General features: G+C 35.3%; 1 protein-coding gene across 1 annotated transcript in view; it reads left to right on the forward strand.

Annotated features, from left to right (window-relative positions):
• The window catches only part of SRFBP1 (serum response factor binding protein 1), a 61,956-nt gene that overhangs the window by 33,612 nt on the left and 9,870 nt on the right, over positions 1 to 18,474 (forward strand). The window contains exon 4 of the mRNA XM_005682717.3: positions 2,069 to 2,140. Within this exon, the coding sequence (XP_005682774.1) occupies positions 2,069 to 2,140 (72 nt within the window). The remainder of the gene's footprint in view (positions 1 to 2,068; positions 2,141 to 18,474) is intronic.

Consider the following 18,474-nt stretch of genomic DNA (forward strand, 5'->3'; position numbering starts at 1 on the left):
AAGTGTTCCCAAGATGCTGGTTAGATTATACGTCAATTTCTGAATAGCTAGCCTGAAAGCTGAAATTGTTGAAACTCTTTCATGACCAAGCCTCTAAATACCACTTGTCTTTTAGAGTTCTCTACTTTTTACCTAAATGAGGGCTTTTTGGAGTTTTATGTACAAAGCTTGCAATCTTACATGCTTTTCAAACTCTTATGGGAAGCCATTCATTTATAATGAAGAAAGTAGCTGAATTGTCAGGTGAGGTACTACAGCCACAACTTCCCATCCCATTTACTGCAGTAAAATATTCCCATCATCCAAGGCATTCTTTGAAAACTATGGATTAATTCAGATCTTGTATTAAAAAAAAAAAATTATACTATTCCCTGTAGCTTATATTACTGATCTGTTAGACCCTAGTGAATTTTGCTATAGCAACTGGCTTTCATAATCAATTTGAAGGATAATTTATTCTTACAATATGAGTAAATTGAGTTTTGTGGCTAGATTATAATCTATCATTAGAACTACTAAATCCAAACCAAGAATAATGAAAATGGTTTCTTAAGACTTCTTCCTTTAAAAGTGTATTAGATATACTGAGTCAGAATGGATACAGATTTAGAATTTGGAGCAACAATTCGAAAGTCTTGGCAGTTTACCATGAATTTCACAAGAAGACTGCATAGCTGACTCTTAGAAGAATTGAGAAAGGCTGTCAGTTAGATTTCATCTTATCTTCTAAAGGAATACTAACATTTGAGGTGCTGCTCTCCATTTGGAATAACATATCAAAGAGTCTTTTCTGAAAGGCAGTTCCTGATCTTTTCTGAATAAAACTATTGGAAAGAAAAATAACTTCATAGTTTATATTTTATTACCAAATGAACTGCTTGATTTATTAAATTCCTCAGTGTCTAATTAGGATAGTTCTGAACCAAAATTCTAGTTATGGCATAGCATTTCTATTTATACAGTGTTACTTAAGCACCATTTAAAAATTTTGTATGATGTCATAGGAGATATGGTTATATTTAAAATTAAGTTAAAAATGAATTGAACCAAAACACTGAATTATGCTATTGTTGATGTTCATTGACTAAGTTGTGTCCAACTCTTTGCGACCCATGAACTGCAGAACACCAGGCTTCCTTGTTCTTCACTATCTCCAGGCGTTTGCTCAAAATGTGCATTGAGTCAGCGTTGCCATGCATTGGTCACTTAAGAAGGCTTTCTTACATCTCCTTGCTGTTCTCTGGAACTCTGCATTCAGTTGGGTATATCTTTTCTCCTTTGCCTTTCACTTCTCTTATCTCTCAGTGGTTATCTCAGGCAACCACTTTGACTTCTTGAATTTCTTTTTTCTTGGGGATGATTTTGGCCATCACCTCCTGTTCAATGTTATGAACCTCCGTCCATAGTTCTTCATACACTCTGTCTACCAGATCTAGTCCCTTGAATCTATACATTACCTCCACTGTATAAGCGTAAGCAATTTAAGTCATACCTGAATGAGCTTGTGGTTTTCCCTGCTTTCTTCAATTTGAGCCTGAATTTTACAATAAGGAGCTGATGATCTTAGCCACAGTTGGCTCCAGGTCTTGTTTTTCCTGACGGCATAGAGCTTCTCCATCTTCGATTGGACAGAATAGAATCAGTCTGATTTTGGTACTGACGATTCCTTAGTGGAATGCATATCAAACTTAAACTCTGAAAAAAGCTTGTAGAAGGATATATAATAAAATTATAATTATGTCAACACTGCCAGTAATTTTATTTACTTTTCTTTGTTTTTCTGTGTTTCTTAGTTTTCTAAAATGAAAGATTAATCCTTTCCAGAGTAGAAAAATATTTGTGGTTTAGATTTTTTTATATCAAGGATTAAAATTAAGTATTTCTCTGTAAATATGGGCTTTTCTTTATAAATTGATAGAATTTCCAGTGTCCTGAAATATCATTAAAATAAGTAATCATTTCTTTAAATAACAGTCCTTGAAAGCAAAACACAGGAAGAAATTCAACTCATAATACAATGACAGTTTAAAGTTAGGCTCATAACTAAAATTAGTTTACTCTTTTACAGGAGTTGAAACCTGATGTAGTAACTAAATCTGCTCTTGGTGAAGATATCAACTTTGAAAAAATCTGCAAAAAGGTAATTTTGCAGTAAGTTAAATTTCTTTTGGGAATAGTTCCATATTTATATTCTTGACCTCATTTTTTCTTTTAACTTTTTTTCCTTGAATAAACCAGTTACTATTAGTGTATGATGATTTTTCCCTATTTGAGCTCTACTGTCGCTACCAAAAAATTTTTATGATAACTAATGAATTTTACTTTATTCTTATATCACACCTCCAGAGACCTTAAAAGGTATGTTGAAGTTAATGTGGCATTTGTGTGCTAGATTGCAATTAGTCTGTTAATCTTATTATTTAGAACAAAGATTTTTTATTTTTTCCAAATACTAGTTTTTATAAATATTTAATCTCTACATTTATCCTATGGAAATTATTTCTACCCCCTTTTTATAAGTAAGGAAATTGAAGCTCAGGAAGTAAGAAGTGAGCTAAGTAAGAGTACACCACTGTTAGGTTCACAGTTACTCACATGGACTTTTACACAGATCTTCTGCCCCTTGCGTTTGCTACACTTGCTTCTTGCTTTTCCCTCTTTTTCATTTCTGCCCACTCTGCTGAAGCCTACATAACAGTTCCACCAGGGAACAGTTTTGAATTAACTGACTTTTGTAATGATTGATTTTCTGTTTTCACTTTTATTCACGTTTGCTGTAATCTGTATTATTTCTTCCACTTGCATTTGTGTGTTCTTGCTCTTTCCTCTGGTTTCTTAATTTAGAAGCTTAAATTACTAATTTAGACATTTTTTTTCTTCGAATATAAATATTTAATGCAATAAAATTCCCTCTAAGCACTGCTTTAGCTACATCTTATAAATATGATATATTGTATTTTATTTTCTTTGATTTTAAAATGTTTTAAATTTCCCTTAAAACTTCACCTTTAACCTATGGTTTAATTAGATGGATATTGTTTAATTTCTGAACAGTTAGAGGGTTTGAAGTACCTTTTTGTTTTCTTTATGATCCATGAGCATAGTTTTCATGATTGTTATTCTTTTAACTTTAGTATTTATGTTATTTGTTCAGAGTATGGCTTATCTTGGTGAATATTTCATGTGCACTTGAAAACAATATTATTATATTGAGATCAGTGTCCTGTAAATGTCATTTAAGTCAAACTGATTGATGGTGTTGTACAGATGATTTACAGCTTTACTGACTTTCTGCCTGCTTGTTTTATTGATTACTAGGAGAGATGTGTTGGAATCTACAACTATAAATGGCAGTTTTCCTATTACAGCTTTAAGAAAAAAAATACTCTTAACTCCACATTTATGTACACTAGTACTCATTTCTCTGCAATTAATTGATATTAGACATTAGAATTTTAAAATATTTTGTCGTAAGAAGGCCAGAAAATGAAAGCTTGTTGTATGTTTGAGGAAAGGGAACATTTGTTTTTGTTGTTATGGTCCTTGTCAGGAAAGCAACACCAAAAAGTCAGGAGCATGATTTTACAGCTTCTTTATTTTGATTCTACCTGATTCTACAGTAAATATTCTTACTTCATAGCATTCATTTATAGAGAGGAAAAAAATTTAGTTCTATAATACTTTTTTACTTGGTGTATATGTTTCTGACAAAAATAATGACATGTTAAAATAGAATAGTGGTAATTGTATAAAAATATGGTAGAATGTATTTGTTTTCTCTTGAGAGTTTAAAAAAATAATAATTTAAGGTTTTTACCAGAATAAATTTTTCTCATTTTCTTGTTGTTGCACCCTAAGAGTATCCCAGTAATTAATCTATGATGGGAATAAAAACCAATTTTTTTTGTTGCCTAATATTATGTTTCCATTTAAATTTCAGCACTGAAGCTTGACAGTATTTTTTAATTGGAACTTGAAAATATCCAAAATAATATATCTTTGTCTTTTTTTCTTTGAACTTTTCAATCTGATTATTTTCACTTGGAAGGTTACTGTTAGTTAATGTATATGTAGTGTTTGTAAAATCAGATTTCTTTAGTGCATCTTATTTCATTTACAACCTTTTGTTTAACCTTCCAGTGTGTGAAATGTCATCCTAAAAAAATGGGTCTGTATTCGCTTATCATTTATATTTTCTAAATAGTAAATTCATTTGCATATCACTAGATTTATAGTTATGAGATGTATCATAAACACCTAGAAAGTTTGGATCAAACTGGAATGTTGTCAAGCAAAAAGAAAAAATTCATTACATTTCTGCCCTTTCAGTACCTTCCTCCAAATGAAAGGAAGGAAAGGGAGGTAGAGAAGAACAAAGGAAGACAGTTCTGTTTTATAGGTCTTGATGGAACCCTTGAGGATTTAGAGCCAAGGGAAATTACCTTGCTTAAGAATGGTTTCAGATTCCTCCTGAGCTATTTGATTTCAACTATTTTGTTACTGTTTTATTTCATTTATGATATTCTTCCCATTGAATTAATGTTCTTCTGTGTCAAATATGTTAATAAGTTAGCTGAGTGTCATGGAGAGAAGACTGATTGGTTTGCCACAGGAAGGGAAGTTAATTAAAGATGACCAAAGAGGTAGTATAAGGCTATTACATAGAGCTTATACATTTGAAGCTGTCTGACCATCAGAATAGAGCAGAACAAGCTGATTTGTGTAACTCCTGAGAGCTTGCTTAGTTCTTCCATATACATTAGTATCTCAGTTGATCTTACAACATTAATTTCAAGTGTAAACATTCATGTGTATACATGCATGTGTGTACATGTGTGTAGTAATACTAGTAGTATCTTCATTTTCCAAATTCAGAAATGGTTAGAAAGATTAAGTAGCCAGTTAATATTTGTATGAGAGTTTTAAAACTATAGAGTTTGGGCACTAGAACTGTGACATTTCCAGACAATTATTGCCAGAATTTCAAGGACTTCTCAAATCCAAATGTCTGTTATAGGCAGAACAGTTGGCCAGGCACTATGGAAAAAAGGAAAGGAATAGAACATAGTTATTTTAAAGGATAAGAGGAAGCAAATTAATATTTGCTAACACCTACTAGTAGCTGGCTTGTTAGATACTTTATATACATTAGCTTTCTCATTAAGATGATAATAATCTCATTTAACAGATGAGACAGTGGGCCCAGAAAGGTCAAAATATACCTGTGGTCAATCAGTAGGAAATGTTAGATCCAAGGTTTAGATCTAACCAAAGTCTCTGCCTGCAAAATGAAATTTGAGGACAAAAGGATATAATAAGTCTCTCTCTATAAAAGCATTTTGGAATCATGGGATTTTAAGAGTTTAATGAATACAGAAAAATCTCCTGTTCTTCTAAATGTGGACTCTAAACCCTTTACTTGTCACAATTCTTCTGATTCAACTAAAACGACTGTTTCTTTTTATATTTCTAAATGTTTTTAATAAATACAAATATGAATGTGTTGACTTCTTTCTTTTTTTTATTTTTTGAATGTTGAGTATTTTTAATATAAATATTTATTTTAATTGGAGGTTAATTACTTTACAATATTGTATTGGTTTTGGCATACATCAACATGAATCTGCAACAGGTATACATGTGTTCCCCATCCTGAACCCCCCACCCTCCTCCCTCCCCGTACCATCCCTCTGGGTCGTCTCAGTGCACCAGCCCCAAGCATCCAATATCATGCATCGAACCTTGACTGGCGATTCGTTTCATATATGATGTTATACATGTTTCAATGCCATTCTCCCAAATCATCCCACCCTCTCCCTCTCCCACAGAGTCCAAAAGACTGTTCTATACATCTGTGTCTGTTTTGCTGTCTCGCATACAGGGTTATCGTTACCATCTTTTTAAATTCCATATATATGCATTAGTATACTGTATTGGTGTTTTTTCTTTCTGGCTTACTTCACTCTGTATAATCGGCTCCAGTTTCATCTACCTGATTAGAACTGATTCAAATGTATTCTTTTTAATGGCTGCGTAATACTCCATTGTGTATATATACCACAGCTTTCTTATCCATTCATCTGCTGATGGACATCTAGGTTGTTTCCATGTCCTGGCTATTATAAACAGTGCTGCGATGAACATTGCAGTACATGTGTCTCTTTCAATTCTGGTTTCCTCGGTGTGTATGCCCAGTAGTGCGATTGTTCTGTTTCCAGTTTTTTAAGGAATCTCCACACTGTTCTCCATAGTGGCTGTACTAGTTTGCATTCCCACCAACAGTATAAGAGGGTTCCCTTTTCTCCACACCCTCTCCAGCATTTACTGCTTGCAGACTTTTGGATCGCAGCCATTCTGACTGGCGTGAAATGGTACCTCATTGTGGTTTTGATTTGCATTTCTCTGATAATGAGTGATGTTGAGCATCTTTTCATGTGTTTGTTAGCCACCTGTATGTCTTCTTTGGAGAAATGTTTATTTAGTTCCTTGGCCTATTTTTTGATTGGGTTGTTTATTTTTCTGGAATTGAGCTGCAGGAGTTGCTTATATATTTTTGAGATTAGTTGTTTGTCAGTTGCTTCATTTGCTGTTATTTTCTCCCATTCAGAAGGCTGTCTTTTCACCTTGCTTATAGTTTCCTTTGTTGTGCAGAAGCTTTTAAGTTCAATTAGGTTCCATGGAATCAATAAAATTAGAAATGAAAATGGAGAGATCACAACAGATAACACAGAAATATAAAGGATCATAAGAGACTACCATCAGCAATTATGTGACAATAAAATGGACAACGTGGAAGAAATGGACAAATTCTTAGAAAAGTACAACTTTCCAAAACTGAACCAGGAAGAAATAGAAAATCTTAACAGACCCATCACAAGCACAGAAATTGAAACTGTAATCAGAAATCTTCCAGCAAACAAAAGCCCGGATCCAGACGGCTTCACAGCTGAATTCTACCAAAAATTTCAAGAAGAGCTAACACCCATCCTACTCAAACTCTTCCAGAAAATTGCAGAGAAAGGTAAACTTCCAAACTCATCCTATGAAGCCACCATCACCCTAATACCAAAACAAGACAAAGATGCCACCAAAAAAAAAAAAAAAACTACAGGCCAATATCACTGATGAACATAGATGCAAAAATCCTTAACAAAATTCTGACAATCAGAATCCAACAACACATTGAAAAGATCATACACCATGACCAAGTGGGCTTTATCCCAGGGATGCAAGGATTCTTCAGTATCCACAAATCAATCAATGTAATACACTACATTAACAAATTGAAAAATAAAAACCATATGATTATCTCAATAGATGCAGAGAAAGCCTTTGACAAAATTCAACATCCATTTATGATAAAAACTCCAGAAAGCAGGAATAGAAAGAACATACCTAAACATAATAAAAGCTATATATGACAAACCCACAGCAAACATTATCCTCAATGGTGAAAAACTGAAAGCATTTCCCCTAAAGTCAGGAACAAGACAGGGGTGCCCACTTTCACCATTACTGTTCAACATAGTTTTGGAAGTTTGGGCCACAGCAATCAGAGCAGAAAAAGAAATAAAAGGAATCCAAATTGGAAAAGAAGAAGTAAAACTCTCACTGTTTACATATAACATGATCTTCTACATAGAAAACCCTAAAGACTCCACCAGAAAATTACTAGAGCTAATCAATGAATATAGTAAAATTGCAGGATATAAAATCAACACATGGAAATCCCTTGCATTACTATACACTAATAATAAGAAAATAGAGAAATTAAGGAAACAATTCCATTCACCATTGCAACAGAAAGAATAAAATACTAAGTAATATATCTACCTAAAGAAACTAAAGACCTATATATAGAAAACTATAAAACACTGATGAAAGAAATCAAAGGACACTAATAGATGGAGAAATATAGCATGTTCATGGATCAGAAGAATCAATATAGTGAAAATGAGTATACTACCCAAAGCAGTCTACAGATTCAATGCAATGCCTATCAAGCTACCAATGGTATTTTTCACAGAGCTAGAACAAATAATTTCACAATTTGTATGGAAATACAAAAAACCTCGAATAGCCAAAGCAATCTTGAGAAAGAAGAATGGAACTGGAGGAATCAACCTGCCTGACCTCAGGCTCTACTACAAAGCCACAGTCATCAAGACAGTAAGGTACTGGCACAAAAACAGAAATATAGATCAATGGAACAAAATAGAAAGCCCAGAGATAAATCCACACACATATGGACACCTTATCTTTGACAAAGGAGGCAAGAATATACAATGGATTAAAGACAATCTCTTTAATAAGTGGCGCTGGGAAAACTGGTCAACCACTTGTAAAAGAATGAAACTAGATCACTTTCTAACACCATATACAAAAATAAACTCAGAATGGATTAAAGATCTAAATGTAAGACCAGAAACTATAAAACCCCTAGAGGAGAACATAGGCAAAACACTCTCTGGCATACATCACAGCAGGATCCTCTCTGACTTCTATCTTTAGGTAAAACCTAGAATTGAAGTCGAGTTAATGTTAAAAGTACTGCTGCTAGCTTTCTACCTGTATGAGTTCCTTTAGTCAATTTGATTTCTATTTTTAACTGACGGAAGACTGCTTTACTATGATGTTTCGGTTTCTGCCATAAGCAGCACATTACAATCTATTCATGCTGCTTCTGGCAGAAACCAACACATCATTGTGTATATATAACCCTCCCTCTTGAGCCTCCCTCCACTCACTCCAACCCATCCCTCTAGGTCATCACAGACCACCAGGCTGAGCTCCCTGTATTTATAACAATTTCCCATTAACTATTTTACACACGATAGATGATACACATGATAGTATCAATATATATACAAGACAACAAGTGTGGACACAAGTCTATTCTGTACTAGGTTTTTCAGTACCATTTTTCTAGATTGCATGTATGTGTGTTAATATATGATTCTTGTTTTTCTCTTTCTGGCTTACTTTACTCCGTATAAGAGGCTCTAAGTTCATCCACCTCCTCACTACAACTGACTCAAATTTGTTCCCTTTATGGCTGAGGAATGTTTCATTGTATTTATGGTACCACATCTTCTTTATCCATTCATCTGTCGATGGATGTCTAGTTTGCTTCCATGTCCTGCTGCCGCTGCTGCTAAGTCGCTTCAGTCGTGTCTGACTCTGTGCAACCCCATAGACGGCAGCCCACCAGGCTCCCCCGTCCCTGGGATTCTCCAGGCAAGAACACTGGAGTGGGTTGCCATTTCCTTCTCCATGTCCTAGCTATTATAAATATTGTTGCAGTGAACATTGGGGTACATGTGTCTTTTAGAATTGTGTTTTTCTCAGGGTATATGCCCAGTAGTGGTATTGCTGGGACATATGGTAGATTTATTTATAGTTTTTTTAAGGAATGTCCATACTGTTTCCCATAATGCAGAAGGATTCCCTTTTCTCCACACTGTCTCCAGCATTGATTGTAGATTTTTTGGTGATGACCAATCTGACTGGTGTGAGGTGATGCCTCATTGTAGTTTTGATTTGCATTTCACTAATAATAAGTGATATAGAGCATCTTTTCATGTGTTTATTAGCCACCTCTATATTTTGTTTGTGGAGACATGTCTGTTTAGGTCTTCTGCCCATTTTTGATTGGGTTGTTAATTTTTCTGATATTGAGCTGTATGAGCTGCTTATATATTTTGGAGACTAATCCTTTGTCATTGCTTCATTTGCAGTTATTTTCTCCCATTCTGAGTTGTCTTTTCCTCTTGTTTATGGCTTTCTTTGCTGTGCAAAAGCTTTGAAGTTTTATTAGGTCCCATTTGTTTATTTTTATTTCCATTAATCAAGGAGGTGGGTCAGAGAAAATATTGCTGTGATTTATGTCACAGAGTACTGCCTGTGTTTTCCTCTAAGAGCGTTATAGTTTCTAGTTGTAACATTTAAGTCTTTAATCCATTTTGAGTTTATTTTTGTGTGTGTTGTTAGGAAGTGTTCTAATTTTATTCTTTTACATGTATCTGACCAGTTTTCCCAGCACCACTTTTTGAAGAGGTTTTCTTTTTTCCATTGTATATTTTTGCCTCCTTTGTCAAAAATAAGGTGCTCATGTATACATGAGTTTATCCCTGGGATTTCTGTCTTATTTCATTGGTGTATATTTCTGTTTTTGTGCCAGTACCATACTGTCTTGGAGGACTGTAACTTTGTAGTATAGTCTGAAGTCAGGGAAGTTGATACCTCCAGCTTGGTTTTTCTTTCTCATGATTGCTTAGGCTATTTGTCGTCTTTTGTGTTTCCATATAAATTGTGAAATGTTTAGTTCTAGTTCTCTGAAAAATGCCATTGATAATTTGATAGGAATTGCATAGATTTGTAGATTGCTTTGGGTAGTACAGTCATTTTGACAATATTGATTCTTCCAATCCAAGAATATGGTGGATTTCTCCATCTGTTTGTGTAGTTATTGGTTTCCTTTATCAGTGTCTTATAATTTTCTGCATGTAGGTCTTTTGTTTCTTTAGGTAATTTTATTCCTAGATATTTTATTCTTTTTGTTGGAAAGGTGAATGAGATTGTTTCCTTAATTTCTCTTTCTGATTTTTCATTGTTAGTGTATAGAAATGCGAGGGATTTCTCTGTGTTGATTTTATATGCTATGACTTTACTAAATTCATTGATTAGCTCTAGTAGTTATTTTGCAGTATTTTTAGGGTTTTCTGTGTGTAGTATCATGTCATCTGCAAACAGTGAGAGTTTTACTTGTTTTCCAGTCTGGATTCCTTTTTCTTCTTTAATTGCTGTGGCTAGTGGCAACCCACTCCAGTACTCTTGCCTGGAAAATCCCATGGACAGAGGAGGCTGGTAGGCTGTAGTCCATGGGGTCTCTAAGAGTCAGATATGACTGAGTGTCTTCATTTTCACTTTTCACTTTCATTGGAGAAGGAAATGGCAACCCACTCCAGTGTTCTTGCCTGGAGAATCCCAGGGACAGGGAAGCCTGGTGGGCTGCCGTCTGTGGGGTCTCACAGAGTCAGGCACGACTGAAGCGACTTAACAGTAGCAGCAGGACTTCGAAAGCTATACTGAATAATAGTGGTAAGTGTTCCTGATCTTAGAGGAAAAGCTTTTAGTTTTTCACTGTTGAGAATAATGTTTGCTGTGGGTTTCTTGTATATGGCCTTTATTATGTTGAGGTAAAAATTCCTCCTGCAAATTTTCTGGAGAGGTTTTTATTATTATTATTATTATAAATGGGTGCTGAATTTTGTCAGAAGCTTTCTCTGCATCTATTGAGATGATTATATGGTTTTTATTTTTCAGTTTGTTAATATGATGTATCACTTTGATTTATTTGCATATATTGAAGAATCCTTGCATCCCTTGGGTAAACCCCACTTGATAATGGTGTTTGTTCCTTTCGATGTGTTGTTGGATTCTGTCCGTTAGAACTTTGCTGAGGATTTTTGCATCTATGTTCATCAGTGATATCAGCCTGTAATTTTCCTTTTCTGTGATATCGTTGTCTGGTTTTGATATCAGGATGGTGATGGCCTCATAGACTGAGTTTGGGAGTTTTCCTCCCTCTGCAATTTTTTAGAACAGTTTGAGCAGAGATAGGTGTTAGTTCTTCTCTAAGGCAACAACATTTCAAAGGAATGAACATTGCATGTAAGAGAGCTGTTCCACTTTTAGACTCTCGTTTATATTTACATGTACATTCTCAAAATTCTTTTCAAAATTGAGCACCAAATGTTTTGTGTTCACAGAAATACCCATATGCCAAAATAAAATTTTTCCATTCAAAGATGAGGTGTTTTCCCTTTTTTATTTAATTTATTTGAAATGGAAGAAACTGGAGGTGTGTGAAAACCACAGTTTCCTGAGAATGCTCCAAGGCAAACACTATGTCAACTTCAAATAAGGAAAGTTGTGGTTTCCTGCATATCTCCCAATATTGTGATGACTGTTTCTTGCAGGTGTGGAAGAGAGATTAACAAATCTCTATTTGTTAATAGAGAGTGAAGCTTTTAAGCTTCAAAATATTTTTATTTAAATTTAAGATGTTTGACTATATTTTAATTCTTCTATAAACCTCCACAACATTTTCAGTCTCTCTTCTGAAGTTTATCACGTTCTGCTTTGGATTAGTTGTTTGTGCATTTGTTGTAAACTTTTAAATTAGTGAAAGATTCTGAACCTCAAGAGATTATATTTGTATCCTTATGTGTAAGATTTCACCTTCACATAATAAAGCATACTAATATATCAGTCATTCAGTTGAGTCACATCTGACTCTTTGAGACCCCATGGACTGCAGCACACTAGGCCTCCCTGTCCATCAGCAACACCCAGAGCTTGCTCAAACTTATGTCCATCAAGTCTGTGATGCCATCCAAACATCTCATCCTCTGTCGTCCCCTTCTCCTCCCACCTTCAGTCTTTCCCAGCATCAGGTGGCCTCCCTATTGGAGTTTCAGCTTCAACATCAGACCTTCCGATGAATATTCAGGACTGATTTCCTTTAGGAAGGACTGGTTGGTTCTCTTTTGCAGTCCATGGGACTCTCAAATCTTTGCCAGCACCATAGTTCAAAAGCATCAATTCTTTGGTGCTTAGTTTTCTTTATAGTCCAACTCTCACATCCATACATGATGACTGGAAAAACCATAGCTTTGATTAGATGGACCTTTGTTGGCAAACTAATGTCTCTGCTTTTTAATATGCTGTCTAGGTTGGTCATAGCTTTTCTTTCAAGGAGCAAGCATCTTTTAATTTCATGGCTGCAGTCACCATCTGCAGTGATTGTGGAGCCCAAGAAAATAAAGTCTGTCACAATTTTCATTGTTTACCCATCTACTTGCTATGAAGTAATGGGACCGGATGCCCTGATCTTACTTTTTTGAATATTGAGTTTTAAGCCAGCTTTTTCACTCTCCTCTTTCACTTTCATCAAGAGGCTCTTTAGTTCCTCTTCACTTTCTGCTATAAGGGTGGTATCATCTGTATATCAGAGGTTATTGATATTTCTCCAAGCAATCTTGATTCCAGCTTGTCCTTTATCCAGCCTGGCATTTTGCATGATGTACTCATCATATAAGTTAAATGAGCAGGGTGACAATTTACAGCTTTGTCATACTCCTTTCCCAGTTTGGAACCAGTCTGTTGTTCCATCTCCAGTTCTAACTGTTGCTTCTTAACCTGCATACAGATTTCTCAGGAGGCAGGGGTAAGGTAGTCTGGTATTCCCATCTCTTGAAGAATTTTCCACAGTTTGTTGTGGTCTGTAATTAAAAGACACTTACTCCTTGGAAGAAAAGTTATGACCAACCTAGATAGCATATTCAAAAGCAGAGACATTACTTTGTCGACTAAGGTCCATCTAGTCAAGGCTATGGTTTTTCCTGTGGTCATGTATGGATGTGAGAGTTGGACTGTGAAGAAGGCTGTGCGCCGAAGAATTGATGCTTTTGAACTGTGATGTTGGAGAAGACTCTTGAGAGTCCCTTGGACTGCAAGGAGATCCAACCAGTCCATTCTGAAGGAGATCAGCCCTGGGTGTTCTTTGGAAGGACTGATGCTAAAGCTGAAACTCCAATACTTTGGCCACCTCATGTGAAGAGTTGACTGGAAAAGACTCTGATGCTGGGAGGGATTGGGGGCAGGAGGAGAAGGGGACAACAGAGGATGAGATGGCTGGATGGCATCACCGACTTGATGGACGTGAGTCTGAGTGAACTCCGGGAGTTGGTGATGGACAGGGAGGCCTGGCGTACTGCAATTCATGGGGTCGCAAAGAGTCAGACATGACTGAGCAACTGAACTGAACTGAATTGAACTGATACAGCCAAAGGCTTTATCATAGTCAACAAAGCGGAAGTAGATGTTTTTCTGGAATTCTTTTGCTTTTTCAATGATCCAGTAGATGTTGGCAATTTGATCTCTGGTTCCTCTGCCTTTTCTACATCTAGCTTGAACATCTGGAGTTCACGGTTCACATACAGTTGAAGCCTGGCTTGGAGAATTTTGAGCATTACTTTGCTCTAGTGTGTGTGTTTTGTTAGCTGTATATATATATATATTATATATATGTATATATATATATATCTGTAAATTTAAAGACGGAGAAGTTAAGTGAGGAAGGAAAAGGGATGTGAAAGAAGTAAGGAAGTTAAAGAATTGGAAGTCCCTTATTTCAGGGACTGTTGTACGTATTCTTGTGAGTTCCTACACTTAACCTCAGTGCCTTAAGGAAAATGTAGATATCTCTTATTGCAGCACATACCCCAAACACTGCCAAAGGTATGAACTTAGCCCACTTGATTAATAAGCCTCTTTTTGTTTTTATGTTTATATTTAATTTCTTTGCAAAAAGATTTGAGGGTGGCTTGGAATTGAGTCACAAAATGAAGGAAAGTTATTTGAAATAGTTGAGAAGAAAGCTTGTTGAGAATACCAGATTGAATTTAGAAACCTGACTTTGAGTTCTCACTTGTTCCTAACTGGCCAAGTGGTCTTGAAATCAAGTCAATACTGTTAATTTAATTGTTGATAAAATCTGTGATCTCTATTCTGTTTACTTCTTTAATCTCTTGTTAAAATTTGAACTTAAAAAATTAAATGAATTATTTCTAATTACTTTCTTAAGAATAAAGTTAAAGAAAGGTTTAAAGTGTTAAATTTGACAATTTTTTACTTAGAGAATTTTATAAATTTATTTAAATGTTTGCTGTAATATATAAAATTTGATATTTTTAACTAAGACTTTATCCAAATCAAACATTTTAAGAACTGCTGGCATACATTGGGGATACTGGGTGTTCAATTTCAGACCACCTCAGTAAAGCAAATAACCACAATAAAACAATACACAAATTTTTGGTTTCCCAGTGCATGTAAAAGTCATGTTTGCACTACTGTAGACTATGAAATGTATAATAGCATTATGTCTAAAAAAATGTGCATACCTTTATTTTAAAATACTTCATTGCTGAAAAGTACTAGCCATCATCTGAGTCTGCAGCAAGTTTATTCTTTTTGCTGGTGGAGGGTCTTACCTTGAAATTTATGACTGCTGACTGATCAGGGTGGTGGTTGCTGAATTTTGGTACTTTAATAATGTTCTCCCTTCATTTTTTTTTTTTTTTTTTCTGAAAGAGTTTGACAAGGATTGGCATTAGAGAAACCATTAGAGAAACCCATTCGTCTCCTTATGTTTTTTTAAGCAGAATTGTATTCCTACCAATGGAGTAGTGTTTATCCTAGCTACTGTTAAGGACATGGACACTGCTTCATAGTACTGGACACTGCTATAGTATGGACACTGCCTCAACAAGCCAGCTTCCTCTGTCCATGAAATTCTGCAGGCAAGAACACTGGAGTGGGTTGCCATTCCCTTCTCCAGGGGATCTTCCTGACCCAGGGATTGAACCTGGGTCTCCCACATTGCATTCTTTACCGTCTGAGCCACCAGGGCTTGTCATCGCACACTAGCTGTCAAACTAGGAAGCACAAAGAATGAGAATTCGTTATATATCTTTATTTTAAAGTAATTACTCATCAACAGTGTACTTCAGAAGAATAATAAAAATTTTATTTGCTGATATCATTAACTGTTTTCTTTAAAAACTCAAATTGCATATAATCACAAAACCTAAAGCTGTGATATACATAATTCTACTTATTGTTATGTAATCATACCTGATTAGTAACTACTTATTAGTTTTATAGACCTTATTAGTTTTATAGACTTATTAGTTTTATAGTTTTATAGTAACTACTTATTAGTTTTATAGCTTGTCAACTCAAGCCTTAATGTTTTTGTTTGAATTCACTGCTTACATTTGGGTGCATACACAAGATACTGTACAACTCCAATTGTAACAACTAGTATGAATGCCAACCCTAGGATTATGGAATACAATGACTCTTTTTTTACTCAATCTCACTTCTTATTAACCTGGTATTCTTCCCAAATAAGTCCACTGCAAAGGTTGCAGCATAGAAATACAGTGAAACAGAATGATATGTAACTAATAAGAATAACTCTTCATTTGTTAGAAGTCATATGTAATTGTACAATTTTAAATCATATTCTAGGGCTCTTTTTTTTTTTTAAATAAAATTTACTGAAATTGGATCACTAAGTTAGATTACTCTGAGAGATCTTCCAGAGCACAGAAGTAGCACTGCTAAGTAAATTCAAAGATAAAGTGATTCTTGTCAAGGCAGTGTTACTTAGTATCTACACTTGATATGCACGTATTACCACTGTTCTTTTCAACTTTTTCTGACTAACTGGAAAGATGCAGCTAGCTCTGGAAAGAAAAACACCCAGGTCATTAAAACTCTTTGCAAGTTGTCAAAACAGAGATTTGGTAACAGTAATAAATATAGCTTTGAACAATTATACATGAATACATTAGTCAAAATCTATTTTGGATTCCCAGAACTTCTTATCTAAAACATGTGAAATTAATTCACATGATAAAAATAGTTACTTTTCTAGTTTTTCTGCTTTACAGATACAGTTGTTCATATATCATCAGGAATTTTCTTTGAAGTGATTTGAATTTTTAGTAGCTACCCAGGGAAAATGCAGTTTGCACCCCATTCCAGTACTCTGGCCTGGAAAATACCATGGATGCGAAGAGTCCGACATGACTGAGCGACTTCACTTTCGCTTTTCAGGAAATGGCAACCCACTCCAGTGTTCTTGCCTGGGGAATCCCAGGGACAAGGGAGCCTGGTGGGCTGCCGTCTTTTGGGTCGCACAGATCGGACACGACTGAAGCGACTTAGCAGCAGCAGCAGGGAAAATAAACTGAAAGAAACAGTTAAAGAAAAAACAGATGCCGTTGGAATGTATTCTTTTCCCTTGTAACCTAAAGAAAGATCCTTGTGGTGTGTATAACCTTTGCCAGGACTAGCTGTCTGTTTGTTGTCATTGTCATTGTTTTCACGTATAAGTGTTTTTGCATAGAATTAGTCCTGAGGATTAAGAATAGTGCCTCTGCACTGCGCACCAAATTGTTTCTACTAAGCCAGAATATCTTATTATATCACAGTTCAGGAAGCACATTTACTGCATTTAGGGCTATAACCCATTTCCTCAATTTGGCAGCAGAACTGTCAGGGCAGTGTTTCTGTTTTAAATTCAAGTTTTAGACATCATGAGCTTGCTTAAAAAAAAAAATTTTTTTTCTGTTTTCATCAGTTTTTGATTGATCCCCACTGAAGATTCTTCTTGCATGTAATATAGAGCAACATTAACTCATTCCATAAAGGACCATATTGTAAATATTTTAGGCTTTCTAGGCCTTAGAATCTTTGTCACAACTATTGAACAATACAACGGTGACATAATGCAGCCATAGATGAATGAATTTGGTTTTATGTTCCAGTAAAACTTTATTTTTAAAAGCAGATAGCAGGTGAGAAACTGGCACATGAGTTAGTTTGCCAGCCACTGATTTTGAAAATCAAATACTTCTACAGATATGTGTGTGTGTGTGTGTGAGAGAGAGAGAGAGAGAGAGAGAAATGGCAGTTCTCTGTTGGTCATCCCCCACCTTCAGTTACAGTTGACTCTTATGGAATTCACCCCCACATCAATATGTTTATATTAATACATTTTAAGCACTAGCTATTGACTTCCTGCTGTGGTTTACAAGGATTTAGATCTCTTTCCTCCTTCAGCCTCTGGGTCATATATGTACCCTCTTTATCTCTTCTGTCTTCCTAATATGCTTGGGTCAGATTTAGATGAGGTGAACATTTAGTGATTGTTATTTTGGCTATGAGTCATTTAGTGAATGTTTATTACTTTTGTTTTTCAGTATAATATTTCTACTTATAGTTTGTAATTTTTATGTTTATTTTGTTGATTGTCTGTGTACTCTATGTAAAACCAAATTCCTCATTGGTTTCTGAAATCGTCTCAAGATATTTAATAACACTAGGTATTCTGAATATAAATCTAAATTCCCTGTCACCATCCTGGGCATTTGGATTTCCTGTTTCTCATATCCATGCCTTCCTCACTCTTTTTGTTTCCTTCCTCATTTAGTGGAGCCAGTAGCTTCTTCCAGCTTGGCTTGTGGGAGACTACATCCCGCCTTTACTTCAGTGTTATTCACTTTCTGTCTCCTGTGTCTCTGTATCCAAGTGTCTTCCTTATAAGGACACTGGTCATAATAGATTTAAAGCCCATCCTAAACCAGTATGCTGTCCTCTTAATTATATCTGCAATGCCCTTGTTCCTATTTCAAACTAGGATCATGTTTTCAGTTTCTTGTTAGGTATAAAATTTGAGGGTAATACCATTTGACCCAAGATAAAAAAGGTAATTAGGCAACAAGTGATCCTAGCACAGGATTTGCACCAGGTCTAAAGTTGTTTTCTGAGTGATTTTTACCTAGATAAATTCTCCAAACAGAATAGGTTTCAAGCGATTATCTTGCTTTCCCTTAG

The sequence above is a fragment of the Capra hircus genome, chromosome 7 (assembly GCF_001704415.2).
Source record: "Capra hircus breed San Clemente chromosome 7, ASM170441v1, whole genome shotgun sequence".
Lineage (NCBI taxonomy): Eukaryota > Metazoa > Chordata > Mammalia > Artiodactyla > Bovidae > Capra > Capra hircus.